This window comes from Scyliorhinus torazame, chromosome 10 (genome assembly GCF_047496885.1).
Source record: "Scyliorhinus torazame isolate Kashiwa2021f chromosome 10, sScyTor2.1, whole genome shotgun sequence".
In the NCBI taxonomy this organism is placed as follows: domain Eukaryota; kingdom Metazoa; phylum Chordata; class Chondrichthyes; order Carcharhiniformes; family Scyliorhinidae; genus Scyliorhinus; species Scyliorhinus torazame.
This window is the reverse complement of record NC_092716.1, coordinates 171626733-171654017: the sequence shown is the minus strand read 5'-3', so window position 1 is coordinate 171654017 and position 27285 is coordinate 171626733. Positions and strand designations below refer to the sequence as shown.

The 27285-nt window shown below is 49.5% G+C and overlaps 1 protein-coding gene across 5 annotated transcripts in view; it reads left to right on the top strand.

Annotated features, from left to right (window-relative positions):
• Nucleotides 1–27285, top strand: part of ptpn5 (protein tyrosine phosphatase non-receptor type 5) — a 296571-nt gene that overhangs the window by 207354 nt on the left and 61932 nt on the right. For 3 of the 5 annotated variants that reach the window (XM_072518941.1, XM_072518940.1, XM_072518939.1), the window contains 2 exons: nucleotides 6825–6920; nucleotides 23363–23661. In XM_072518941.1, the coding sequence (XP_072375042.1) occupies nucleotides 6825–6920; nucleotides 23363–23661 (395 nt within the window). The remainder of the gene's footprint in view (nucleotides 1–6824; nucleotides 6921–23362; nucleotides 23662–27285) is intronic. The other 2 variants (XM_072518943.1, XM_072518942.1) reach the window with 1 other exon arrangement.

Here is a 27285-nt window from a genome sequence, read left to right as displayed (position 1 = left end):
GAGCACCCTACCCAAGGTCAACACCTCCACCCTATCCCCATAACCCGGCAACCCCACTCAACACTAAGGGCAATTTTGGACACTAAGGGCAATTTAGCATAGCCAATCCACCTAACCCGCACATCTTTGGACTGTGGGAGGAAACCGGAGCACCCGGAGGAAACCCACGCACACACTGGGAGGATGTGCAGACTCCGCACAGACAGTGACCCAAGCCGGAATCGAACCTGGGACCCTGGAGCTGTGAAGCAATTGTGCTATCCACATTGCTACCGTGCTGCCCTCCGTGCTGCTATTGTAATCTCTGGTTTGAGGAAAGAATTCAGGGTTGGAAGTCAGACTTCCGGTGCATTTAAATATATTGGACTGGAAATTGGACAGACTAAGTTAGGGGCAACTTTACGTCAGCAATCTTATTTGGAAAGCATCAGCCCAATAGCAATTAGTCGTGGCCGAGTTTCACAAAAAGACGCAATGGTTTCAAAGATAAAAGAAGAGCAACTGCAAAGTTTAATTGGGCAACTGAACTGGTAAGGTAGACAGACTAGACCAGACGTGAGTATTGATGTCTTAGAGTTGAGTACAAAAATGAATGATCCCAAAGTGGAAGACATAATAAGAGCAAATAAAGCGTTGGCCAAACTAAAAATGCAGGAGTGTGTTTTGAAGTTCCCGATTTTAGGTGACCTTAGGCACTTGAAACTCATAGTTTATAGTGACGCGTCCTACTCAAATTTATGTGATGGGGTTTCAAGCGCAGGAGGTTTTATAATTTTTCTTTTGGGGAACAATGGTAAATGTTGCCCGCTTGTGTGGGAAACAAAGAAAATAAGGAGAGTGGTAAAAAGCACTTTGGCTGCTGAGGCGTTAAGCCTTGTAGAGGCGGTGGATATGGCCTTTTATATAAGTATGATATTGACAGAAATTTTGGGATTAGGGGATTTGGGTAATATACCTATTGACTGTCACATTGACAATAAATCCCTGTGGGAAAATGTGCACTCTACAAAAAGTGTCAATGAAAAGAGGTTACGGATAGACATCGCAAGTTTGAAGCAGATGTTGGACAGAGGGGAAATAACAAAAATTAAATGGGTCGACAGGAGCTTTCAACCGTCAGACAGTTTTACGAAAAGAGGGGCGAGTTCACAGAAACCTTTGGATATTGTTAATGAAGGGCGCTTGTTTCTGTGACTGGTTTTGTTTTTCTTTCTCGTCCCAAAAAAAAAGGGGGGAAATCATGTGTGTGTTTTTGAGTTTCTTGAAATTTTGTTTTCACCTAATTTTTTTTTTCTCCAAGGAAGGGGAGACTGTTAAGTAATGGGTTAAGAGACATTGCAATTAGTTGTCTCATTTATGTTAAGTATCCATTAATTGACACTGATATGTAAAGGGGCTTCAGGTGACCTCTATCAGGTGATGTATCGTGAGAGTTTTGTGCAAAGGCTGTTGGAAGGAAATAAATGTGTGTTTGTGAAAGAGGAACAGAACTTTAGACTCTTCATATCACAGCAACTAAAATATCTAACAATGTCATGTGTGTTCAATGTAAAAATGTTAAAATTTGAATAAAAATAATTTAAAAAAGAAATAAACTGTTTCTCGTAGGTGGGGAATCTAGAACATGAGATCACAGTCTCAGAATAATGGGTTGGCTATGTGTAGGATCCGAGGGGAGAGAAACACCTATGGGACGCATGGTAGGATACGAAGAAAGAGATTTATTAAGATATACTACTAAACTCCCCACGCCCCTAAGGGTCACCCTCACCGGCCTGCACCCAGACCGGGGTTTTATCCTATGTAGCTTTCCCTAATACACGGAAAGCAGTTCATACTCGTTATGAGATCATGGGAGTCAGATGGTGCTCATTTACTTACTTCCCAGGCGCTCATAACACCACCTCCCCGAAAAAAGTTCTGAGAAATGTCCATGTAATCTGACTGATCCGTGGGCCCCTTTGTCCATTTTGACTGGTGTCGGTGTTCCGGCGTTGGTCCAGGAGGCCTATACCTAATCGGTGAGTGGTGCTTCTGTGCCAAGTGACAAGGTTGGACCTGTGGGGCTGGTGGCAGAGGAGGAGTGAGTGCGCACATCGGTGCGTGTGTCGATGGCCGCAGATCTGCGTCTTCCTACATCTGGATGCCCATGCCGGAGTCAGGGTCTGAGAAAACAACGTCAGGCATCTTAACCTCCTGGACGGAGGTAGACGGTCAAAGGGGGTGCCGGTTGCGGCGGAGGTTGTGGCTGGGGGATCCGCGGAATTTGGGCGTCGGCAGCGGGTGCTTACAATTCTTGGAGATGGCCGCGGATGTGGTCCACATGGCGGTTAGATTCCCAGCCCAATGTCCGTGCAATGTAAGATACCAGGCCCGTTTGGCGTAGAAGGATCCACGGGATCCACATGGCTCCATTGCCAAAATTCCGGACGAAGATGGAGTCCCCAGGAGAGAAACTGCCACTGACATCCAGGGTCAGTTTCGGAGCGTTCTGGACCCTGCTGGATCTTCTTCCCGATGACCGGAACGACCAAACCTATTTGCGTCAGGAGGCATCGACGCATGATTAGTTCAGCCGGTGCCACCCCTATGGTCGCATGATGTGTGGTCCTGTAGTGCAGGCGGGCCACAGTCACCCTTGCAGTCATTGCCTGAATCTTGTGGCATTGAGCCAGTTTTAGTGCGCATCTACAATGATCAGGAACGTTGGTCCCTGAAAAGGACGACAAAGTCTATGTGAAGGCATGGCCATTCCCAAGGGTGCAACGGCACTGGTGGTGGAGCTTTCTGGTTCTCCTGGCATGGCCCGCGTTGTTGGGCCAGCTTCTCTAAAATCCGTGTCGATGCCCAGCCACCAGATGTAACTGAGGGCGAGCATCTCCATCTGGACAACCCCGGGTGTCCGTTATGGATGTCCTGTGGTAAGGTCGCTCGCCCGCATTCCGGGATGACCATACTAGTCCCCCAAAGGAGGACGCTGTCCTCTACGCTGAGCTCCAGAATTTTGGAGGTGTAGACCTTCAAATTATCAGGTAACGCCCTGTGTTGGGCCCTGTACAGCACCATGTGGCACAGTGGGACAACTGTGGGTCCATCTAAGCCCAACCTTTATTTGGGCCGCCTCACCAGCAATGAGTCCATAAAGTGGCGCATAGCCACCACTTCCTTCGCGGAGGACGGCATCGGTGGCCTTGTGAGGAGGGAGAGGTGGTTTAACACATCCGCATGCGGGATCTTCGCGCCAGGGCAGTGTTCCAAGCTGTACTCGTATGCCCCCAGCAAAAGGGCCCAACACTGCATCCTGGCGGATGCGATTGTGGGAATTGTTCGGTCTTCTTTGAATAGGCCCAATAACGGTTTATGGTCAATTCAGACCATGAAAGTGAGCCAGTAAATATATTGATGGAACGTACGGACTCCAAAGACGACCGCCAACTCTTCCTTTTCGATCTCTGCTTAATTGCGTTCCATGCCGGCAAGCATACGGGATACAAATGCGATCGGTCGTTCTGATCCATTGGCCATGTGGTGGGCGAGCACCACACCCACCCCATAAAGGGGTGCATCAAATGTCAACAGCAGCAGCAGCTTGGCGGGGTAGCAGTGCATTATTAGTTTTTAGGACGACAGCTGCCATCTTACTGCGTCAAATGCCCGCTGTTAGGACAGTGTCCAATCCCATGGTTGACCCTTCTTTAGCAAGAGGTGTAGGGGACTGAGGAGGTTTGCGAGGTTCGGAATGAATTTCCCGTAATAATTCACTAATCCGAGGAAAGTGCATAATTCTGTCTGGCCGCCGGACCCGAGGGCCTGTTTTATCACCCACACCTTGTCTTCTACAGGGTGCAACCCATTCTGGTCCATTCGGTACCTCAAATGACTGACCTTAGGGACCTGAAAGACACATCTTTTCTGCCAGAGGATGCCCGCCTGCTCAAAACACCAGAGGACCTCGGTCAAGTTCGGCAGGTGTTCCTGGTCGGATGCCCCGATGATGGGGATATCGTCTCAGTATACCTCCGCAGGATGTTCTCCATCAAACACTGGAAAATAGCACATGTGGATGAGACCCCCAACGGCAACCGGGTATATTCATATAAAGCCCTGTGGAGTCCAGGTCCAGTACTAAATCCAGTATTAACGATAGATATGCATGACTCATGTCAATTTTTGTGAACGTTAGTTCTCCACTCAGCTTTGCAAGAGGTCCTCGAAGCAGGGGAACATGTATCAGTCCAAGCGGGAAACGCGGTTCATCGTCATCTTATAATCCCCGCAGAGACACACAAAACCATCTGGTTTGAGTACTTACACAACCGGGGCAGCCCAATCAGCAAATTGTAAGGGCAGATGATTCCTAAATGTTTGAGCTGGTTCAATTCGGCATCTACTTTTGGCGGAATGCATAGGGGACTGGGTGGACGCAGAAATAACTAGGCTGTGCCTGCGGGTCTATGCTGATTTGGGCCATGGTCCCTTTGATTCTCCCAGTCTGTCTGCAAAGATCTTGGGAAATCTGGCCAGGAGCCCCTCGGTACCATGCTGGTTCATGCGGTAGACCCTCTGCCAGTCGTGTTTCAAATGGCACAGCCAGTCCCAACCCAGCAAACTTGATCCTCCACCACGGACTACCATCAATGGTTAGCAGATTGGTGCCCATAAGCCACCGGTACCTGGGCGGTGCCCTCAAAGGCCAACAGCTCCAGTGTAGGTGGCCAACCAAGACTCGGTGTCACGGAGAGTCGTTGTGTGGAGGCCGGTGTGGATGCCCTCAGATGTGCTGCGACTGATCCATGTCAATGGGGTGCCCATTTACCAAAAGGGACACTAGAATTGGAGTGACTGGGGTGTCATAACACTGTGTAGTTGTTGGTAGGGGTCCTTCTTGTGGACATCAACATAGTACACCTTGTCAGGAGGGGGACGGAACAGTCTGGTGGGCGGGCTGGTCGTTGCATGGCCCACTGGGCCTTGGGCCTGGACGAGTGTCTGGGTATCCCTGCTCCGCGGTCCGTCTTTGTGCTCGATGGTGCTCTGTGGCCGCCGCTGCCATCTTTTGGGCAGGCATCCCAGTGCCGGGTCTCCCAGCCGGGATGGATCTTGGCGGCCTTCCAGAGTGCCCCAGATTCAATGCTGCCATAGCTTGAAGCTCTTGGATTCCCAGCTCTGTGCTCTTGTGGGAGATGGCAATCTCAATTGCCCGCTGCACCATCAGCTGGGTTGGGGTCGGCAACTTTCTCTATGTGGTGGTTTTCCGGGTCCCGCAGACAAAACGGTCGCAAAGACATTCACTCAGGGTATTCCCAAATTCACAAAGTCTCAGCTAGCTTCCTTAAACGGTGCCAAAAACTCACTGTTTGATTCACCTTGGGCTCGGGTAGCCATGTGGAAGCAAAATCGCCGAACGATGAATGGCGGATTTGGATTTAAGTGGTTTTCAAGGTTACCAAAGCTGAAAAAGACCGGGAGTCAGGTGCGTCCAGGTATGTAAAGTTTTTGATAAGTGCATATGTTGGCCTGCGAACCGCTGTTAGTAGGGTTATGGTCTGCCGTTCATCTCTAATTATGGTGTTGGTCTCAAAAAAATATTGCATCTGCTCTATGTATTGAGCCTAATCATCGTTACTCACATCAAAATCCTCTAGCTTTCCTATATGAGGCATCGCGATTGGTTGAGGTAAGGCCTCTTGGAGCTGAGACGAAGTGGTCTGGGTATGGAACACGTGATGCCAGTGGCAATTCCACTTCAGCCTCGTCACCAGTGTAGAATCTGACGGGTAAGAAACACGCATAGGACGCATGGTAGGGTACAAAGGAAGAAATTTATTAAGATACACTACTAAACTCCCCATACTCTGAAGAGTCACCCTCCCCGACCTGCACCCAGGTTGGGACTTTTATACTGTAGAATATTCCCTGTTAAGCGGGTAGCTCCACCCCCAATTATTGGGGCAGTTCATATTCATTATCAGTTAATGGGAATCCACACTCCCTTACTTCCCGGAAGCGGGGGGGCGGGGGGGGGCGATCATAACACCATGTAGGACTGAAATTAGGGAAAATGTCTTGACTCAAAGGGCTGTGAATATTTGGAATTATCTACCCTAGAAAGCTGTGGTTGCTCACTGAACATATTCAAGGCAAAGGTCGATAGTTTTCTGGGTACTAAAAGAATTACGAAATATGGGGGTAATGCAAGAAGGTGAAGTCAGCCATGATCTTGTTGAAAGACATAGCATGTTTGAAGGGCCAAAGTTACTTCTGTCCCTGTTTCTTATGTTCTTATGAAGTGTCTGCATAGGTTTCCTCCGGGAGGTGCTCCGGTTTCCTCCCACAATCCGAAGATATGTAGGTTAGGTGGACTGGCCATGTTAAATTGCCTTTAGAGTCCAAAGGCTAGGTGGGGTTACGGGGATGGGGCAGGAGAGGGGGCTTAGGTAAGGCGCTCATTAAGAGGGTCGGTACAGACTCAATAGGTCGAATAGCCTCCTTGTGCACTGTAAGTATTCTGTGATTCTATAATTGAAGTAGTTGTTGGACCTTGTTACATGAAAGAAGAGTTTTGAAGTAACCTCACACCGTGACACTAAAGAAACAGAATCCTTTTTCATGAAAAGTGCACCTGTTTTCTGATGAATGTAGTTTGTTTCCCTAACACAGCCAAACAATTACACAGCAATCTTTCTAGGTATCATATTTTGGTCAGGAGGATCATCAGAAGCTTCATGTAAGAAACTGAACAAAAATGTATGAAAATCATTATTTATCATTAACGGTTTTTATGCTCAATGTCCTCTTCCCCCCCCCCCCCCCCCCCCCCCCAGGATCTTGTGTCTCTGCAGCAAGGTTTTTGGCAAACAGAGAGCTGCTGCCCTCTACTGGCAACAGCTATACTGGGAACTGTACTGACAGGCTCTGGGGTGAGTGTAACATTATTTTGTTCTTCTGAGGTTTGATATTAATTCCAGCTGTTAATAGATTAGAGAAGACTGCAGCATTTACAAAGGAAATAAAACAGGGAGATTCAATTGCAACTTTCAACAGAGAATTGTATAAACACTTGAAAGGGAGAAAATTGCAGGAAGTGAAAGTATTCATTCAAAGAGATGGCACAGGCACAGATGAATGGCTTCCTTCTGTCTTCTATGATTTTATGACTAAATGGGTGACGAAATGTCTGGAGAAAGAGGTCGCTTTTAGGAGAACCTCATGAGAGGAAAATTAGGAGGAGAGACACACAGAGGGTAGCAAGGGATTCCTAGACTGCGGGCCTAGTTATCTGGAGATCTGTCTGCAGTTCCAAGGTGGGGAATGGCACAAAAGACCAGAGTCAGAGAATTTGGAAGCTTGGTAATAGTGCTGCAGATGGTTAGAGAGATAGGCATCGCTGAGGCTATTTAAATACTAGGGGGAGCACAGCAAGTACATTTACTTTCCTTGACTATGGATTCAAAGTTCTACCAATATCCATGTCTTCCTTCTCTAAAGAAAATAAATCTTTACATGAGAACTTGAACAACAAAATTAAGAAATATATACTTCAACAGTACTAAGAGTAACAGTTAACAAAAAGAAAAATACATTGATAGACATGATTATTGGTTTGCACTGCTGCATCACTTCTTGCCTTTCGGATAGTGACCTTTCGGACAGTGAACCTGCCATCAGGGTGTTTGGGAACCTTTCCATAAGAGGTTCTTACCACAGGGCTTCCTCACTATTCTATTGATTACTGACCATAGTTTCATTTTGTGCTTGTTTGTTTGTTATAGATTGGCTGGATGTCTTCAATATAATTAGAAATGGGGTTTGTTCATTTGAGTCACCAGTAGCTTCACCTGTAGTTTGTAGCCAATGCCTTTGCTGATTTTTAGGCTTTGGACAGATAGAGGAATGGTTCAGTCCTCTTCATGAATAACAATTTAGTTAAGACAATCTTCTGTTTTTTATAATATTTCGAGTCCATTTTAGGAACTTTCCCATGTCTCACATCTGGACTCAGTTTCTCCCATTTTCTTACTAACCATAGCATTTCTTATCTTTCAAGCTGTTTTTGTGTTAATGCACCGGGCAGGCTTTTTTTGGATAGTGGATTTTCTTGCCCCACCATGTGAAAAGTTGGCAAGGGAATGCATCCTAGGTGTCTGAGGTGGAAGAGGGGTCCTTGAAGGGACTACCCTTGTCCGAGGCACAAGCGGAGTGACCTCCCAGGCTGCACCCCTACCCCTGAACTCCTCCTGCTAGCCTCAAAATTGAGGCTGTGTGGGAAGCAGCCCTTACGTAGCTGATATAAATCTGCAGGCAAGGTCCCTGGAAAATTCAGCCCAGGGACCTCCCCACCAAGTTGCCCATTTTCTTGGATTTTGCATGCCTCTCGGCCAGGATTCACCTCTTTATTTGGTTTCCCTCCAAAATGCCTTGCCTTTCCAAGATCATGTTTGCCATCGGCTGTTCTCTTCACCTCATTCCAACTGAACTGTTGACCACTGAATTTACTTTCCTGGCCCGCATACTAGCTAGCTGTAACTGGTTCCCTTTCCTTACAACATACATCCATTTCAGAACTGCCGTTCCTCAAAGAATTCAGTCTTAACCACTACACTTGAAAACTACCACCGTATTTCCAACTTTGTTTTTCTCTCCAAAGCTCTTGAACCTGTTGCAGTCTCTCTAATCCAAGCCATATTTTATGCAGTATCAAACCATTTTCCTCCACCACTTCTCGTTGTCCAGCTCACCAGAATTACGGTTACTTTTTTCAATTTTATAGAAGTGACTCGAACAATGGCTTCTCTTTCTGCCTCACAAAGTTCCCTCCTGTATAGTCCCTCAAGGATTTGTCCTTGGCCCCTTCCATTTCCTCATCTACATGCTGCTCCTTGGTGGCACAACCTATAGACATAGGCTCAATTTCCACATACAAGCCTCTCTCTCTCTCTCTCTACCACCTCTCTCAATATTTCCACTGCCTTTGTTTTGTTAGCTTGCGTGACTGCCTCCTTTGCCAGTCACGGATGAGCTGCCATTTCCTCCAGTCAATTGTTAAGAAGACCCAAACCATTGTTTTGGGCTGTTACATACTTTATATTCTTGCTATTGATTTAATTACACACCTTGGCCTCGATGAACATTGGTTCCACTAACAAAAAAAACATAGAAAATGTATGGAATAGAAGGAGTCCATTAGACCCAAACATATCTGTGTTCCTCAAAAAAGAGTTATCCTACCTACTCCTACTTTACAATTCTTGATCCGTAACCCAGCAGGTGGCCTATGTGGCACTTCGTGTATACGGCATATCTAAGTATCTTCTGACGGCGATGAAGGTTTCTACTCTGACCACCCTTTCATAATGACCTCTATGCCAAGAGAAATAGCCATACTATCTAGGCCCCTCATAATTTTATACACCTCAGTTAAATCTGCCATTAGTCTTCTCTGTTCCAAAGGAAATGACTCGAGTCTATCCAATCTATTCCATAGCTAAAATTCTCCATTGCTGGTAGCATGCTCATTAATCTCTTCTTAGTGCGATCACATCATCCCTGTTATGTGGTGGCTAGTTCTGTGCACAGTAATCTAACTGTGGCCTAAATAATGCTTTATACAGTTCCTACTCTATGCCTTGATCAATAATGCAAAATATCCTGAATACCTTCTTAATCACCATCTCTACCTGTCTTGTTACCTTCAGAGATTTGTGGGGATGTTCTCCAAAGCCCCTTTGTTCCTCTACACATCACTGTATCCCACCATTTATTGTGCATTCCTTGCCTTGTTTATCCTCCAAAATATGTAACCTCGCATTTCTCCGGATGAATTCCAAGCAAAGGAACCAGTACTGAGCCCTGTGAACCCCAGGAAACAGCCTACCGGTCACAAAAACACAATTTGCTTCCTATCACAGAACAATTTTGGATCTAACTTGCCAATTTCCTTGGATAGCATGAGCTTTACCTTTATTGACCAGTCTATCATGTGGCACCTTGTTAAAAGCCGTGCTAAAATTCACGTAGATGGAGGACTCTGGCGGCGACATGTAGGAGGAGGTTGCACGGTCCTGGGTTTTGGGTCCTTTCAACCTGCTTTGTGGGGGGGCAAATCTTCAGAAAATTTGTCCCAGTTGAAACTTAGTTGGCAAAGAATATCCCAAGAGCCAGTGGAGGAATACTAGGAAGAAAGATTTGAATGCTAGTTCGTCCGCCGGCAGGGTCAAGCACAGCGAAAGTTGCGTTGGCAGGGAAGATGGCAGAGGTAAGCTCGTTGGGTGGCCTTTATTAACAGTAGAGACGCTGGCGGAGGTGATGGCAGTGGAATTCGAGTGATAGTTCAACAAGCATTTTGAGAGACATGGGACAGGGATGCTGGAATCGCTCAAGCAGTTGGTGGAAGGTCTGCTGGTTCCAATCAGGGAGTCACTCAGAACAACATCGGAGGCGGTGCGGAAGCAGGGTGAGGTGTTGAAGGCGGAGGAGTAGGTACTGTCGAGGCACAGTGACCAGTTCGTCTCATTGGAAGTTGAACTGACCAAGGTGGAGGACAGAATACGGGCCTGAGAGCCAAGGTGGAGGACCTTGAGAATAGATCGTGGCGGCAGAATTTGAGGATCGTGGGGCTGCCCGAGGGAGGGGAGGGCCGGAGGCCGACAGAATTTATTGCGCCAATTCTGGAGGAAGCTAATGGGAGAGGGGGATCATCGTGTGTGGGCTTTGGGCTGTGGAATTCGGGGGGGGGGGGTGGAGGAATGTGGGGTGGGGGGGTGGGATCTTCCCCCAGAGAGGTGATGTTTGAGAGGAGGAGGAGAGGGGGCGCGGTGAGAGCCTCTGATCCGGCTGGTGACGTGGAATGTCCAAGGGTTGGGAAGCGGTGAAACGGGCGAGAGTTTTTGTACATTTAAAGTCTCTGAGGGCCGATGAGGTGCTGTTGCAGGAGATCCACTTATGAGTAAAGGACCAGGTAAGACTTCGTAAAGATTGAGTCAGTCAGGTGTTTCGCTCAGGGGGGTGGCAATCTTGATTAATAAAATAATTTGTTTCCAGGTGGAGAAGGTGGGGGGTAGAGCAGGGGATGTTGGTGCGCAATTTGGTGGTTTTGGCAAGCATTTATACCCCAAAGTGGGATGATGTAGATTTTATGAAGAGGATGGTGCCGGCAATCCCAAGCATGGACATGCATCGGTTAATTCTGGGGGCAAGGAGGACGGTACCTGAACACGGTCTTGAACCAGAAAGTGGACCTGCCAATCCAAAGTCGCTGACCCATACAGGGGGCATTTATGAAAGAGATGGGGTGACCGTGCACTCGGGGGAGGGAGTTCTCCATTTTCTCGCCAGTGCAGGAGGTCTGCTCTCAGATAGATTATTTTATAATGGGGAGGTCATTGTTGCCGGGGGTGAAGAAAGTGGAGTATTCAGCGATTATGATTTCCAACCTTGCTCCGCACCTGGTAGACGTGGTTCTGGAGAGGGGGCCGACCCAACGGCAGGCGTGGAGTTTGGATGTGGGTCTGCTGGCAGATTTGTGTTTTTGTGTATGGATGGCTAAGATAGTGGATGAGTACGTGGAGTTTAACAAGAATGGGGAGGTTTCACCCTTGGTAGTATGGGAGGTTCTGAAAGCGGCGGTGAGGGGGGAAGCGATTGCATACGACGCGTAGGTAGGTAGGAATGTGAACGGTTGATGAATGAGATATTGGATATGGATGGGAGGTATTTGGAGGATCCTACTCCAGAGCTTTTGGCCAGTAGGAAGCTGTTGTAGACACAATTTGATCTGATATCCACCTATAAGGAGGTACAGCAGTTGAGATGAGCAAAGGGGGCAGTTTGAGTACAGGGAGAAGGCCAGCCTTCTGCTGGCGAGCCAATTGAGGCAGCAGGTGGCTTCCAGGGAAATTATCCCGGTTCGAGAGAGGCTGGGGGGGGGGGCAGAGAAGGTCATGTTGGCGCCGAAGAAGGTGAACTGGAGTGTTTGAAGCATTTATAAGTATTATAGTTCAGAGCCGCCGGAGGATGATTCAGACATGGTGGAGTTTTTGGAGGGATTGGAGTGTTCCAGGGTGTAGGAGGAAGATTGAGAAGAGTTGGAGGAGCTGTTGGGTGGAGGAGGTTAGGAAGGCGATAGGGAGTATGCAGTCGGGGAAGACACCGTGGCCGGATGGGTTTCGGCAGAATTTTATAAAATGTTTGCAGACCGATTGGTGCATTTACCGGTGGAGGTGTTTGAAGACTCAGTGGCCTGCGGGGTCACTCCCGGAGACAATGAGCCATGCATCCATTTCATTTTTGTTGAAAAAAGACAAGAACTCGGTGGAGTCACAAGAGGCCTGGATAGAGTGGACGTGGAGAGGATGTTTCCACTTGTAGGAAAAACTAGAACCAGAGGACACCATCTCAGATTAAAGGGACGATCCTTTAAAACAGAGATGTGGAGGAATTTTTTCAGCCAGAGGGTGGTGAATCTGTGGAACTCTTTGCTGCAGAAGGCTGTGGAGGCCAATTCACTGAGTGTTTTTAAGACAGAGATAGAAGGTTCTTGATTAATAAGGGGATCAGGAGTTATGGGGAGAAGGCAGGAGAATGGGGATGAGAAAATATCAGCCATGATTGAATGGCGGAGCAGACTCAAAGGGCCAAGTGGCCTAATTCTGCTCCTATGTCTTATGGTCTTATAGAGTGTGGGTCATACCGGCCAATTTCATTGTTAAATGTCGATGCAGATCTTCTGGCAAAGGTGGTCGTGCTCAGGTTGAAAGGGGTGTCTCCCGCAGGTGGTCGGGGAGGATCAAATAGGTTTTGTGAAGTGTCGGCGATTATCTTCCAATGTGCGGCATCTACTGAGTGTGGTTCTCTCTCTCAGGCAATGCAGGGGGGAAGAAAAGGTGATAGTGGTGTCAGATGGCTGAGAAGGCTTTTGATAGGGTAGAGTGAAGCTACTTGTTTGCGGTGTTGGAGCGGTTTGGGATATGCGCCTGATTGACGGACGTGCCGCTGTGAGGGCAGGTGAGTACCTGGAGGCCGCGGCATTCAATTTTAAACTTGTTAATGAGTCCTGATCATGCCGCTGGAGTGACCTGGGAAAATGAGACAACGCCCGGCACAAATCCTGTTTCAAGGCTCTCTAACAATTCTCCCAACATAGTGGGATTTGCGCCATGCACAACGCAGACAGAGAATTGCCCCCATATTCCAAAGCATGAAAACCCCACAGAACAAAATGGTCCAACTGTGGCTAACAAGAGCATTAAATCAAAGGAAGAGGCTGATAATGTTGTGAAAAAGAGTAGTAAACACAAGGATTGGGTGGACCCAAAATTCAGCAAAGGAGAGCCAAGAAAGAGAAAAGAGAATATGAGAACAGACTAGCAGAAGGTATCAAAATATTGGTCCAAATTTCCTCATGGAAACAGTGGCAAATATTTGAGAATTGGCAGGGGTGCAGGGATTGAGCATTGTGGGGAGAAAACTGGGATGGGGGGGTTAGGGAGGTGATCATTTCCAGGGTGGTGACATGTGGGTATTACCGGGAGAGAGGATGAGGGGAGTGAGAATTATTGGGGTGCGATTGGGGAGGTAAAGAACATCTGGGAGGTGGGTTGGTGAACATCGTTGGGGAGGAGTGGGTTTGTCATTTGCAGTTATCGTGTGTCAGGATGCTGAGGAAGTCCTTATCCATGCACATGCATGGTACTTAACTTTAAATTGGCAAAAATAGGCTTCCTGGCCACAAAGTGTCTTTGACGCGGACCTTAGTATTGGAGACTTGGGCTTGATGCCCAGCTGCAATGCTGAAAATTATCCCATGATTCTCCCTCCCACTGCTAAGCACAGGCATAATACCTGGGTTGATGGTGAGTAACAGGGCGAGCTTCAGCCTGAAAAACACTCATCCTCTCCCAAGAATGCTCACCCCACCCACACCCCCAACATGGCTCAACACTGCCCCAATAATACTAACACCCACCCCAATAATGTTCACACCTTCCAACAATGTTCATTCCTACCCTGCATCTCCAACACTGCTCACCAACCCCTCCCCAAAGATGTTAACCAACCCCCTTCCGAGATGTTCTTTCCCTCCCCAATAGTCATCCCCTCGCCCCAATAATTCTCACTCCCCTCATCCTCTCTCCCAGTAATATCCACACATCATCATCCTGGAAATGTTCACATCCACAACATCACATCCCCCCCCCCCCCCCCACACCCCAATTTCCTTCCCACAATGCTCATTCCCTGCTAATTCTCACCCACCCGGACCATCCAAAACTGCTCACTTCCTGTACCCCCGACACTGCTCACCTCACCTGCACATCGACAATGCTTGCCCCCTTCACTCACCCGCCCGACAATACACCTCCCACCCCTCTCCACAGTAGAAGGTCCTGTCTGCAATGGCGACTAATGGTTTGGATGCATTTTTAATTGCAGTCAGTAATGTATACACTGGAATTGCCGCCGACCAGAAGATCTGGGCCTTGGTAAATAAGTCTTAGTATTTAAAAGGAAGAGAGCAGTGAAAGTAACTCTGAGCCCTTGTGAGGCAAAGCAAGTGAAATTAAAATGGGGAATAAAGAAACGGCAGAAACATTTCTATCCGTCTTTATAACAGACACAAAAAGTATTCTGGAAATAATGAAGAACCAAGAGTGTAGCGAAAATGAGGAACTTAAAGAAATCAGTATAAGTTAAGAACTAATACTGGAGAAATTAATGGGACTAAATTGTGACAAATCTTCTGGATCTCAAGATCTGCATTTCAGTGCTTTAAAAAAGGTATCTGCGAAGATAATGGGAGCGTTGATTTTGATCTTCCAGAATCCATTACCTTGGATATTAGAACAATTCCCAAGGTTTGGAAGTGTGCAAACATAACCCAGCTATTTAAGAAAGGGAGAAGAGAGAATATCATAGATTATCATAGAATTTACAGTGCAGAAGGAGGCCATTCGGCCCATCGAGTCTGCACCGGCTCTTGGAAAGAGCACCCTACCCAAGGTCAACACCGCCACCCTATCCCCATAACCCAGTAACCCCACCCAACACTAAGGGCAATTTTGGACACTAAGGGCAATTTATCATGGCCAATCCACCTAACCTGCACATCTTTGGACTGTGGGAGGAAACCGGAGCACCCAGAGGAAACCCACGCACACACGGGGAGGATGTGCAGACTCCGCACAGACAGTGACCCAAGCCGGAATCGAACCTGGGACTCTGGAGCTGTGAAGCAATTGTGCTATCCACAAGGCTACCGTGCTGCCCACAATATTTGTCACAATATAGGGAACTATAAGCCTATCAGCTAAACACCAGTTGCAGATAAAAAAGTACAATCAATTATTAGGGACTTGGTAACAGGACACATGTGATAATACGAGTAAGCAAAGTTTATATAAATTAATAGAAGGGAAACCATGTATGACAAATCGTTAAGCGTATTTTGAGGAGGTAACGAGTTAACTGGATAAGGAAAGACCAGTAGATGTGGTGTATTTGAATTTTCAAAATGCATTCAATGAGGTGCCACATAAGAGGTTATTATACAAAATTAAGACTCATGGATTTTAGGGTAATATATTTGCATGGATTGAGGACTGACTACTAGACAGAAAACACAGTATGAATAAACAGGACATTTATCGGGTGGCGGTCTGTAACTTTGCGGTGTTCTACAAGGATCTGTACTTGGGCTTCAACTATTTACAATTTATATTCATGATTGAAATGTGGAGACGGAGCGTAATGCATCCAGGATTACTGATGTTACAAGGTTGTGTGGGAAAATAAGTGATGAGGACGAAACAAAGAGGCTGCAGAGGGAAATAGGCAGGTGGGGTGACTTGAGAAAAAAGCATGACAGATGCAATACATTGTCGAGATTTTCTGCACCCCCTCGTGGCATGTTTCATGGAGGTTGCCCGCCATTGGCCGGTGACGGGATCTTTTGATCCTGCCACTGTCAATGGGGTTTCCCATTCTCTGCATCCCCCACCACTGGGAAACACATGGCGGGGGTTCACTATTGGTGGGACCATAAGATCCTGCCGGCGAGAATGGGCAGAAAATTCCAGCCAATGTGTGTGATGTTACCTACTTTGCTGGGTAAAATAAAAGAGCAGAGTATTGAGTGAACAGTGAAAGTCTGGGAAATATTGAGATTGATCTGGCTGTTCTTGGACATGAATCACTGGATGTGAACATGCAGGTACTGCAAACAATTAGGAAAGTAATAGGGTTTTTGTTACAAAGGGATTGAAGTATGAGTAAAGTTCTCTCTCCAACTATATGGAGCTTTGCTGAGGCTACATGTGGAGTCCTTTGTACAGTTAGCGAAGGAAAAACATACTTGTCCAATAGAAAGGCCAACTAAAGTTCACTAGACTGGTTCCTAGGATTAGGGTGATGTGCTGTGAGAAGAGGTTGAGTAGACTAGACTATATTCCTTGATATTTACAAGGGAAAAAGTTATCTAATTGAAACATAAATTATTTAAGGGTTTGACAGAACAGACGCTAAGAAAATCCCTGGATGGGGAATCTAGAACATGGGTTCACAGTCTCAGAATAAAGAGTTGGTTATGTAGATTGGGAAAAATGTCCTGACTCAAAGGGTTATGGATCATTGAAATTCTCTACTCAGACAGCTGTGGATGCTCAGTCATTGAACATATTCAAGGCAGATGCTGCTAGCTTTGTGAGTACTATGAGAATTAAGATGGGAGATAATGAAGGAAGGTGGAGTTGAGGTAGAACATGAGCCAGGATTTGCCGAATGGTGGAGCAGGCTTAAAGGGCCAAATGGCCTACTCTCACGATCTTTTCCAACAATACTCGAGGATCAACACAACCCAGGAAAATGCAGTCCACTGATTTGACATTCCATCCACCACGTTAAACATTCACCCCGTCCACCACAGATGCATTGGAGCTACCGGTTGTACAATCTTCAAAATACACCGCAACAACTTGTCCAGGTTCCTTTGACATCACGGGCAGGATTCTCTCAGTCCCGCCGGCGCCGTCCACACCTGCTCTCACCTTGGCGTAGAAGGGTCAGGGGGCGGCTTGTGGGGGGGGGGAGAGGGGGGGGGGTCCGACACCACGGGGGGCCTCCGATGTGGCCTGGCCCGCGATCGGGGCCCACCGATCGGCGGGCTGGCCTCTCTGGCTGGGGGCCTTCTTTCCTACGTGCTGGCCCCTGTAGTCCTGCACCATGTTGCGTCGGGGCCGGCGCGTTGAAGGAAGCCACTGGGCATGCGCGCGTTGGCACCGACACCACTGCATCTGCGCGGATCCCGCGGCGCCCAGTTTGCGCCGGGATCAGCAGCTGGCGCGGCGTCAACCGCTCTAGTGCCGTGCTGGACCCTGTAGGGGCCAGAGTTAGTCGTCGGGTCGGCCCATTCACGCCGTCGTAAAACGCGACGCCGTTTACGATGCGTCAACACTCTGCCGTGGGATTAGAGAATCCCGCCCCACCTTCCAAACCCACATCCTCACCACCTAAAAGAATAAAGGCAGCAAGCACATGGGAGCACCAGCAGCTATATGTTTCCCCTCAATTCACACACTATCCTGAATTGCAAATAAATTGTTACTCCTTCATCATCACTGGGTCAAGTTTCTGGAACTTCCTGGTTAATGACACTGTGGGTGTATCTACACCGTATGTATAGCAGCATTTCAAAAAGGCAGTTCATCACCACCTCTCAAGTGCAATAAATGCCCACCGTACCAGTAACACTCACATCCCATGAACAAATATAAAAATGCCTTCAACTGCCTCCAATGTACACTTTGTAATTCACTGCCTCAGCCTCAACTCCTTCTTCATGATCCTCCTTAAAATTTACTTTTTTATCCAAGCTTTTGCACGCCTCCTAACATCACCTTCTTTGGTTTACCATCCATTTATTTCTGACTAGGCCTCAATGCAGCATTTTAGGATATTTTTCTACATGAAAGGTGATGCACGATCAATTGCACAAAGACTAAAGTGGGGTACAACTGTGGCTTTATTACAGTCAGATGTGTGGCCACCTGCTGCAGCTGGCGAAATGGCAGGGCAGTGGAGGTCATGCATATTTATACAGTTCTCCGTGGGCGGAGCCAGCCGGCAGGAGCTACCGGCGAACCTGTAGTGCAGGTCCTACCTTACATCTCCTATTACAGTGGTTCACCACATTCACCCCCTATTAAAAATGAGTCCGGCGGAGGAGACGTGAAACTATATACAATTAGTGCAATTATGTACAGTGGTAGGGAAAGAAAAGTCCATGTTGACGGTCCGGAGTCTGTCAAAGGTTCAGCCGGTCCGGTGCTTTGGTGCTTCATTGGGAGCGGCTTAACGGTGGCGGCAAAGTTGGTGCTGGCGGTGGTGGCGGTGCTGATGCTGGCCAGTCATCGGGGAACTCCAGGAGCGTGCAGAAGTCCTCTTCGTCCACTTGTGCGGAAAAGGGAAGGGGGGGTGCTCTGGTGGGGTCAATATTGGCGGCGCGGTGGGAGGTGGGGCGCATTGGTGGGGGTGTGTGTTGGGGTGGAACCTGACGGTGCCAGGTCCCTGAGTGAGACAGCATCTTGGCAGCCGTCGGGGAACTCAACGTAGGCATATTGAGGGTTGGCGTGGAGCAGGTGAGCCCTGTCCACCAAGGGGTCTGCCTTGTGGAGTCGGACGTGCCTACGGAGAAGGACCGGTCCTGGAGCAGCGAGCCAAGTCGGGAGCGACACCCCGGATGTGGACTTCCTGGGGAAGGTAAAAACACGTTCATGGGGTGTGTTATTAGTGGCGGTGCACAATAGTGACCGGATGGAGTGGAAAGCGTCAGGGAGGACTTCCTGCCAGCGATAGTCTGGGAGGTTCCTGGACCGTAGGGCCAGCTGGACGGCCCTCCAAACACTCCCATTCTCCCGTTCTCCTTGCCCGTTCCCCCGGGGGTTGTAGCTGGTCGTCCTGCTGGAGGCTATGCCCCTGCTGAGCAGGAACTGACGCAGCTCATCGCTCATGAATGAGGATCCCCTGTCACTGTGGATGTAGGCGGGGAAACCGAACAGAGCGAAGATGGTGCTGAGGGCCTTGATGACGGTGGCAGACGTCATATCGGGGCATGGGATGGCGAAGGGGAATCTGGAGTACTCATCGACCACACTGAGAATGTACGTGTTACGGTTAGTGGAGAGGAGCGGCCCTTTGAAATCCACGCTGAGGCGTTCAAAGGGGCGGGAAGTCTTCACCAGGCGCGCACGGTCTGGCCGGTAGAAGTGCGGCTTGCACTCCGCACAGACCTGGCAGTCCCTGGTGACTGTCCTTACTTCCTCGACGTAGGGCAGATTGTGAGCTTTGACCAGATGGTACAATCAAGTGACCCCTGGGTGACAAAGTCTGTCGTGTAGGGCCCGGAGTTGGTCCACTTGTGCGCTGGCACATGTACCTCGGGAGAGGGCGTCTGGGGGCTCGTTGAGTTTACCGGGGCAATACAAGATCTTGTAATTATAGGTGGAGAGCTCGATTCTCCACCGCAAGATTTTATAATTTTTGATCTTGCCCCGCTGTGTGTTATTGAACATGAAGGCTACCAACCGTTGGTTCGTAAGGAGAGTGTATCTCTTACCAGCCAGGTAATGCCTCCAATGCCGCACAGCTTCAACGATAGCTTGGGCCTCCTTTTTGACGGATGAGTGTCGAATTTCAGAGGCATGAAGGGTGCGGGAAAAGAATACCACGGGTCTGCCTGCCTGGTTCAGAGTGGCGGCAAGGGCGACATCTGAAGCGTCGCTTTCTACTTGGAAAGGCAGTTACTCGTCCACTGCGTGCATCCCGGCCTTGGCGATGTCTGCTCTGATGCGGGCGAAAGCGTGTTGTGCCTCGGCCGCGAGGGGGAATTGGGTGGACTGGATGAGTGGGCGGGCCTTGTCCGCATTATTTGGGACCCACTGAGCGTAGTAGGAAAAGAACCCCAGGCAGCATTTGAGGGCCTTGGGGCAGTGGGGGAGGGGAAGTTCCATGAGGGGGCGCATGCGGTCGGGCCCGGGCCCGAGAAGTCCGTTTTGGACTATATAGCCGAGAATGGCTAACCGGGTCGTGCTGAACACACACTTCATTTTGTTGTAGGTCAGGTTGAGAAGAGTGGCATTGCGGAGGAATTTATCGAGGTTGGCATCGTGGTCCTGCTGGTCATGGCCGCAGATGGTGACATTATCTAAGTACGGAAAGGTGGCCCGCAAACCGTACTGGTCGACCATTCGGTCCATCTCTCTTTGGAAGACCGAGACCCCATTTGTGACACCGAAAGGAACCCTAAGGAAGTGGTAGAGGCGACCGTCCGCCTCGAAGGCAGTGTATGGCCAGTCCAACTTCCGGGTGGGGAGCTGGTGGTAGGCGGATTTCAGGTCAATTGTTGAGAAGACCCGGTACTGCGCAATCTGATTAACCATATCAGACATGTGTGGGAGGGGGTACGCATCGAGTTGCGTGTACCGATTGATGGTCTGGCTGTAGTCCACGACCATCCTGTGTTTCTCCCCAGTTTTAACCACTACCACTTGGGCTATCCAGGGGCTGTTGCTGTCCTCGATAATACCCTCCTTAAGCAGCCGCTGGACTTCGGACCTGATGAATGTCTTGTCCTGGGTGCTGTACCGTCTGCTCCTAGTGGCAACGGGCTTGCAATCCGCAGTTAGATTGGCAAAAAGGGAGGGGGATCGACCTTGAGAGTCGCGAGGCCGCAAACGGTAAGGGGGGGTAAGGGCCCGCCGAATTTGAGGGTGAGGCTCTGGAGGTTGCACTGGAAGTCCAGGCCCAACAGGAGTGCAGCGCAGAGATTAGGAAGGACATAGAGGCGGAAGTTACTACATTCTACGCCCTGGACCGTGAGGGTGACTGTACAAAAGCCTCGGATCGGGACGGAGTGGGATTCGGATGCGAGGGAGATCCTTTGATTGGCAGGGTGAACCCGAGGGAGCAGCGCCTTACCGTATCTGGGTGAACGAAGCTTTTGGTGCTCCCGGAGTCCAGCAGGCACGAGGTCGTGTGGCCATTGATTTTAACCGTCGTCGACGCGGTGGCCAGGTTGTGCGAGCGAGATTGGTCCAGCGTCATCAAAGCGAGCTGCGAGTAGCCATCGGAGTCTTCGGGTGGCGAGCGTGTGCGGTTCCGATGTCGGGATGTCCGGGGACCCTGTGGGGAACAAGATGGCGGCGCACATTGCGGGGTCGGGACAAAATGGCGGCACCCATGGTGCGCACATTGCGGGGTCGGGACAAGATGGCGGCGCCCATGGGGCGCACGTGGCCGAAGGGGGACAAGATGGCGGCGCCCATTGGTCGCACATGGACCCGGGAGAAGATGGCGTCTCCCATTGTGCGTCTGGCGTGGGGGAGGGGGCAATAGCGGGCGCGATCGCAGCGACTGCGCGAGCCTGGCACACAGCCGCAAAGTGGCCCTTTTTACTGCAGGCTTTACAAACTGCAGTGCGGGCCGGGCAGTGTTGGCGGGGGTGCTTCTGCTGACTGCTGAAGTAGCAGCGGGGACCCCCGGGGTGCGCGGATCGGCATGCGGCGCAGGCGTATTGCGAAGGCAGGGCCCCAGCTGAGGAGGTCATCGACGGGGTCCAGGAGAGGTAGGAAGGGGTAGAAGGGTGGGCAGCGCGGCAGGAGAGGTACGATTGTACGTTACAGGATGCGACCGTCATGGAGAGCGCCAAGATTTTTGTCTCCGCCAGTTCGAGCGTGGCCCCTTCCAGCAATCGTTCTCGGATGTGGTCCGACGCAATCCCCATCACGAAGGCATCGCGCATGAGGAGATTCGCGTGTTCGGCGGCCGTGACGGCCTGACAGTCACAGTCCCGGACGAGTGGAATTAGGGCCCGCCAGAAGTCTTTGATGGACTCACCAGGTAGTTGCGAGCAGGTGGCAAGTACATGCCTGGCGAAGAGCGTGTTCGCCTTCTGCGCATAGTGTTCTTTGAGGAGTTCCATTGCTTTTGTGTAAGTCGTGGCGTCTTGGATCAACGGGAACACGCTGGAGCTCAGTCTGGAGTACAGGACGTTTATCTTCTGAGCCTCCGTTGGCGCGGGGTCCACCGCGTTGATGTAAGACTTGATACATGCTCGCCAGTGAATAAAGTCTTTCCTGGCGTTGGGCGAGTGCAGATCCAGCTGCAGGCGATCGGGCTTAATTCGGATATCCATTCTGTAAAAAATCTGACTGTAATAAATTGATGCGCGATCAATTGCACAAAGACCAAAGTTGGGTACAACTGTGGCTTTATTACAGTCAGATGCGTGGCCTCCTGCTGCAGCTGGCGAAATGGCAGGGCACTGGAGGTCATGCATATTTACACCGTTCTCCGTGGGCGGAGCCAGCCGGCAGGAGCTACCGGCGAACCTGTAGTGCAGGTCCTACCTTACATCTCCTATTACAGTGGTTCACCACAAAAGGTAATCATTGAAGATTTTTATAGGTGTTATCGCAAGTATTATTATATCTCCGATTATACTATTTTCTAGTTGTTCAGTCCTGTCAATAACATGGGAGGAAAAACATTCAAGCTTGAAATTCTCATGGGGCTTCTCTTGATTTGCTGCCATAATTTTAGCAGAAGATCTGCAGAACCCCCAAATAAACTAATTTGTAATATTTATCCAGAATCGGTTTGCTCTTCCATCAAATGTATACCTGGGGATCAGGAAAACCCAATGTAAATTGGAATTTACTGACAGCCGTTGAAACTAATTTTACACAAGTCAATCGAACAAATGCTCTTAAGGTGCAAATGCTCTTAAGGTGAAGGGTGGAAACAGGGAACTTCTTGTACTTTACTTTCGCACAAAATGAGATCAGTATTGATATTGCGTTCGTCAAGTGAATGCTTTTTAATTCAGGCCCCTGACGTCAGATGAATGAACATGGTTACTGTGTATTCACTTATAAATGTGAAAATTAGAATTATTGCTGATCAAGCATGATGTTGGTATTAAGCACTTTCAGGTCATATACACATGAATTGGGATGTACTAGCTTTTCATCGCTGGGTGGGGTTTAAATTCTGCTCAGACAAATGAATATTTCTCTCTAATAAGGGACTCCATAGAATTTCAATCTCTGATAGACAAGTGTCTGATAGACAAGCAAAATCAACATTATTTTCCACGAGTAGGTAGTTGTATTCAAAATTCCACAAAGCAACAGTATGAAGACGGAAAGATATTGTCATTGTATGGTGATTCAGCAATATGATTTCTGCTTTAATAGTTAGACAACTCATCTTAACGTGCATGAACGCCAAGAAAATAAACTGCAGATGGTGCCATTGCTTTCAAAACAGACATGTGTTAAAAATTCATTCAGAAATTGTTCTCCTTTCTCAGATCCTCTATTGTCTGAAAACAGTTGTCCGCCAATTCTCATCAGAGGCAAGACGTCAGTCAATGAGTCGACAGCCCTCCTTCACCTACTTGGAATGGCCTGAAGAACAAATGGATGAAACCACTGAAGCAGTGCCTAAAGATCTTGACCAGGAAGATATTGATGGCCAAGTGTTTTTGCAGTCTGAGGGCGAGGAACAGATAGAGAACCAGGTTCCTGCCCTTGAGAGCTCCACAGATTCAGCATCAGATTTAATTGATCAGTCAACGCTTGCAGTTAAACCAGTGGGACTTCAGGAGAGGTAAATGTATGAAAATTGCAATAGTTTTGTTCATTGAAATAAATTCAATACCTGCACTAGTAAATGCCCAAGCCTTTGTGCTCCACACATATCAACAAAATGGAGCCTCAGTGCACACAGTCTACTTGGAGTAGAGACCACTACATGATGTGTTGGGTGCTCTGGATCCGTGGAACACATACAGGCCACCAACACTTAAAATAGTACAACACTATTTTATTAAGTTAGAAACTGTTGAACATACTTTCACTGTGGGTTAACACAATGTTAGATTAAACTAAAGACCTATGCCTGTCCTAACCTGTCTATGCACTCAGCACATGGTGAAGATCTGTGCTGTAAGCTGTAAGCTCTGTACTTCTGAGAGGCTGCATCCCAAATGAGCGGGAACTCTGATGCCCTCTGTCTATATAGTGAGTGTGCTCTAACTGGTGATTGGCTGCGGTGCTTTGTGTGTTGATTGGTCTTGCTGTGTGTCCATCAGTGTGTGTGTCTGCACCATGATATACTGGTGTATATTATGATATCCCCCCTTTTATAAAAAAATGTATGTGTGTGACAATAAATAATGTGTGGTGAGAATGTTCCTAACTACGTATGGGGTGCGAAGACATATTTACAGGACTATGTACATGAGAACTAAGCTATTTACATGGGAAGGTGCCTGGTTCAGAGAAGCAGTATGCAACAAGAGTAACGAGATCAACACTATATACAAACCAGGGAAACGATCAAGCAAAGCAACGAAACAATTCAGAGAGTCCATAAATTCGAAAAGTTCATAAATCTAGTCTCTGAGGTGGGCAATGAATTCTGGTTGACCGTAAGGGTGGCACACCACTCATCGTCTGGTTCGATGCTGTATACCGATAGAGGCTGGATTCTTTGCTTCGGGTCACCCTGTTTTTTGTAATGATACCGACTCGAAAAGGCGCCTTCGGGTCCTCGGTGTCAATATCGGGTAGCAGGTCCGAATCGGGCTCGGTGACCATGGGTTGAATGGACCGGACATTCCTGCGGGGCTGGCTGGAGCGACGAGAGTTGGCAGGCTGAGCTGATCTGCATAAAGCAGCATAGTGGCCAAGTTTGCCACATCGCAGGCATTGTCGGGATTTGGCAGGACATTGGCGCTTTAAGTGGGCGGAGCCACAGTTGCCGCAAGTTGTAGCGTCAGTACTTTTGCTGCGCCACCGTGCATGCGCGGTGCGGTCGTACATGGTGCGCGCCTGCGCAGTACTTTCGCCGACATCGCCGTCCCCTCGTTCGGCATGCACAAACGCGGGAGTCCGCGAAAAGCGCGCAAAATGGCCGCCCTCATCCAGGCTGAGGTCCTGGAGTTGCTCGATTGCTTGGACCCGTTCTGCCTCGTGGGGACCTTGCCGCGCCGTTTCAGACTCTTGGATGTGGGAATACCGACTAGTGGCGTGTTCATGTAGCACGCAGGTCTCGATGGCAATCGCCAGGGTGAGCAGCTTTACCTTGAGGAGCTGCTGGCGTAGGAGGTCCGACTGAACACCGAAAACTATCTGGTCGCGTATCATGGAGTCGAGCGTGGGCCCGTAATTACAGGACTGCGCAAGGGTGCGGAGGTGGGTGAGAAAGGACTGGAAAGGTTCATCCTTACCCTGCAAACGCTGTTGGAATACATAGCGCTCGAAACTTTCATTCACCTCTATGTCGCAGTGACTGTCAAACTTAAGGAGGACCGTCTTGAATTTTGATTTATCTTCACCATCAGCAAAGGTGAGAGAATTGAAAATGTGGATGGCATGTTCCCCGGCAGTGGCTAGGAAGAGAGTGATCTTCCTGGTGTCTGAGACAGCTTCCCGGTCTGTGGCTTCAAGGTAGAGCTGGAAGCGTTGTTTGAATATCTTCCAGTTGGCCCCTAGGTTACCGGTGATGCGGAGCGGCGGCGGGCGGACGCTGTCTAATTTGCAGAATGGCTGTATGCTGGTGGAAGGCAGATCACTTGCAGGTAGGTCCAAGAAGTTCTAACATCCCTCAACTACTGGTACCATGATGTGTTGGGTGCTCTGGATCCGTGGAACACATACAGGCCACCAACGCTTAAAATAGTTGTGGTAGTATGCATTGGGGGTCATGTGGGACTGTGAAGCCGTGATGTCATTGGCTGACAGATCCCGGGTCCTGGTTGGCTGTTGATCTCTAGCTCCGCCCTGAAGGCGGAGTATAAGAACCAGGAATTCTTCCCGCAGCTCCAGTCTGTTGCTGAACTGCGGGGAACGAGTCACGCTTAATAAAGCCTCATCGACTTCACCTCTATTCGTCTCTCGGGAGTCTTTGTGCGCTACAATTTATTAAGCGTGCTTAAAGGACTATGGAGCTCAGGATCGTCCCGGAATGCCTGAGGATCAGCCCCCACGCAGTGAACTCAGCAGCAGTTTTTAAACACTGGCAGACTTGTTTCGAAGCCTACCTCCGAACGGCCCCGGGCCGGGTCACAGAAGACCAGAAACTACAGGTCCTGCACTCGAGGGTAAGCCCGGAAATTTACCCTCTCATAGAAGACGCAGAGGATTTCCAGATGGCGTTCGCAGCACTAAAGAGCATCTATGTTCGCCCAGTGAACCAGATCTACGCACGCTACCAACTCGCAACGAGACGGCAAAGTCCCGGAGAATCGCTAGACGAATTCTACGCCGCGCTGCTAATTTTGGGACGGGCCTGCAGCTGCCCGCCGGTAAACGCGATTGAACACACGGACATGTTAATTTGCGATGCGTTTGTGGCTGGTATGAACTCTCCCCAAATCCGCCAAAGACTTTTAGAAAAAGAGTCGCTAGGACTCTCAGAGGCACGGGCCCTTGCAGCCTCACTAGATGTGGCCACGCGAAACGCCCGCGCCTACAGCCCCGACCGCGCGGCAGCCCCTTGGGCTCCATGGACCCCCGTCGCGACAAACCCCCCCCCCCCACAGGCTTGCGCGGTTCAGACGCCAAGTCGTCCCGGGGGAGCCCGCTGCTATTTCTGCGGCCAGGCGAAACACCCCCGGCAGCGCTGCCCGGCCCGCGCAGCGATTTGCAAGAGCTGCGGGAAAAAGGGCCATTTCGCGGCTGTGTGCCGGTCCCGGGGGGCCGCCGCTGTCCCCGGAGAAGAAGGAGTCCTGCGCGTTCCAAACACTCCCCAACCCCCCCCCCAGCGCCCCATGTGCGACCCGCAGGCGCCGCCATTTTTCGTCCCGGCCACCACGAGGGGAGGAGGGGCGCCGCCATCTTGGGACCCCCAGCCCTGCGCGACGCATGGGGGCGGCCATTTTGTCCACCCCCGCCGCCATCTTGTGACCCCCCAGCCATGTGCGATGCATGGGGGCGGCCATTTTGTTCACCCCCGCCACCATCTTGGACGGCAACAATGGACCCCAGCATCGACGGCTCCACGGGGTTCGAGGAAGACGCTGAAGCACTACGACCACGTCTGGCCTCAATGACGCTGGACCAAGCACGGCCCCGGACGCTCCAGACGACGACAACAACGGTGCTGATCAACGGACACGAGACACCATGCCTGGTCGACTCCGGGAGCACAGAAAGCTTCATCCACCCCGACACGGTAAGACGCTGTTTTTTGACCATCCGTCCCAGTGCGCAAAAAATTTCCCTAGCT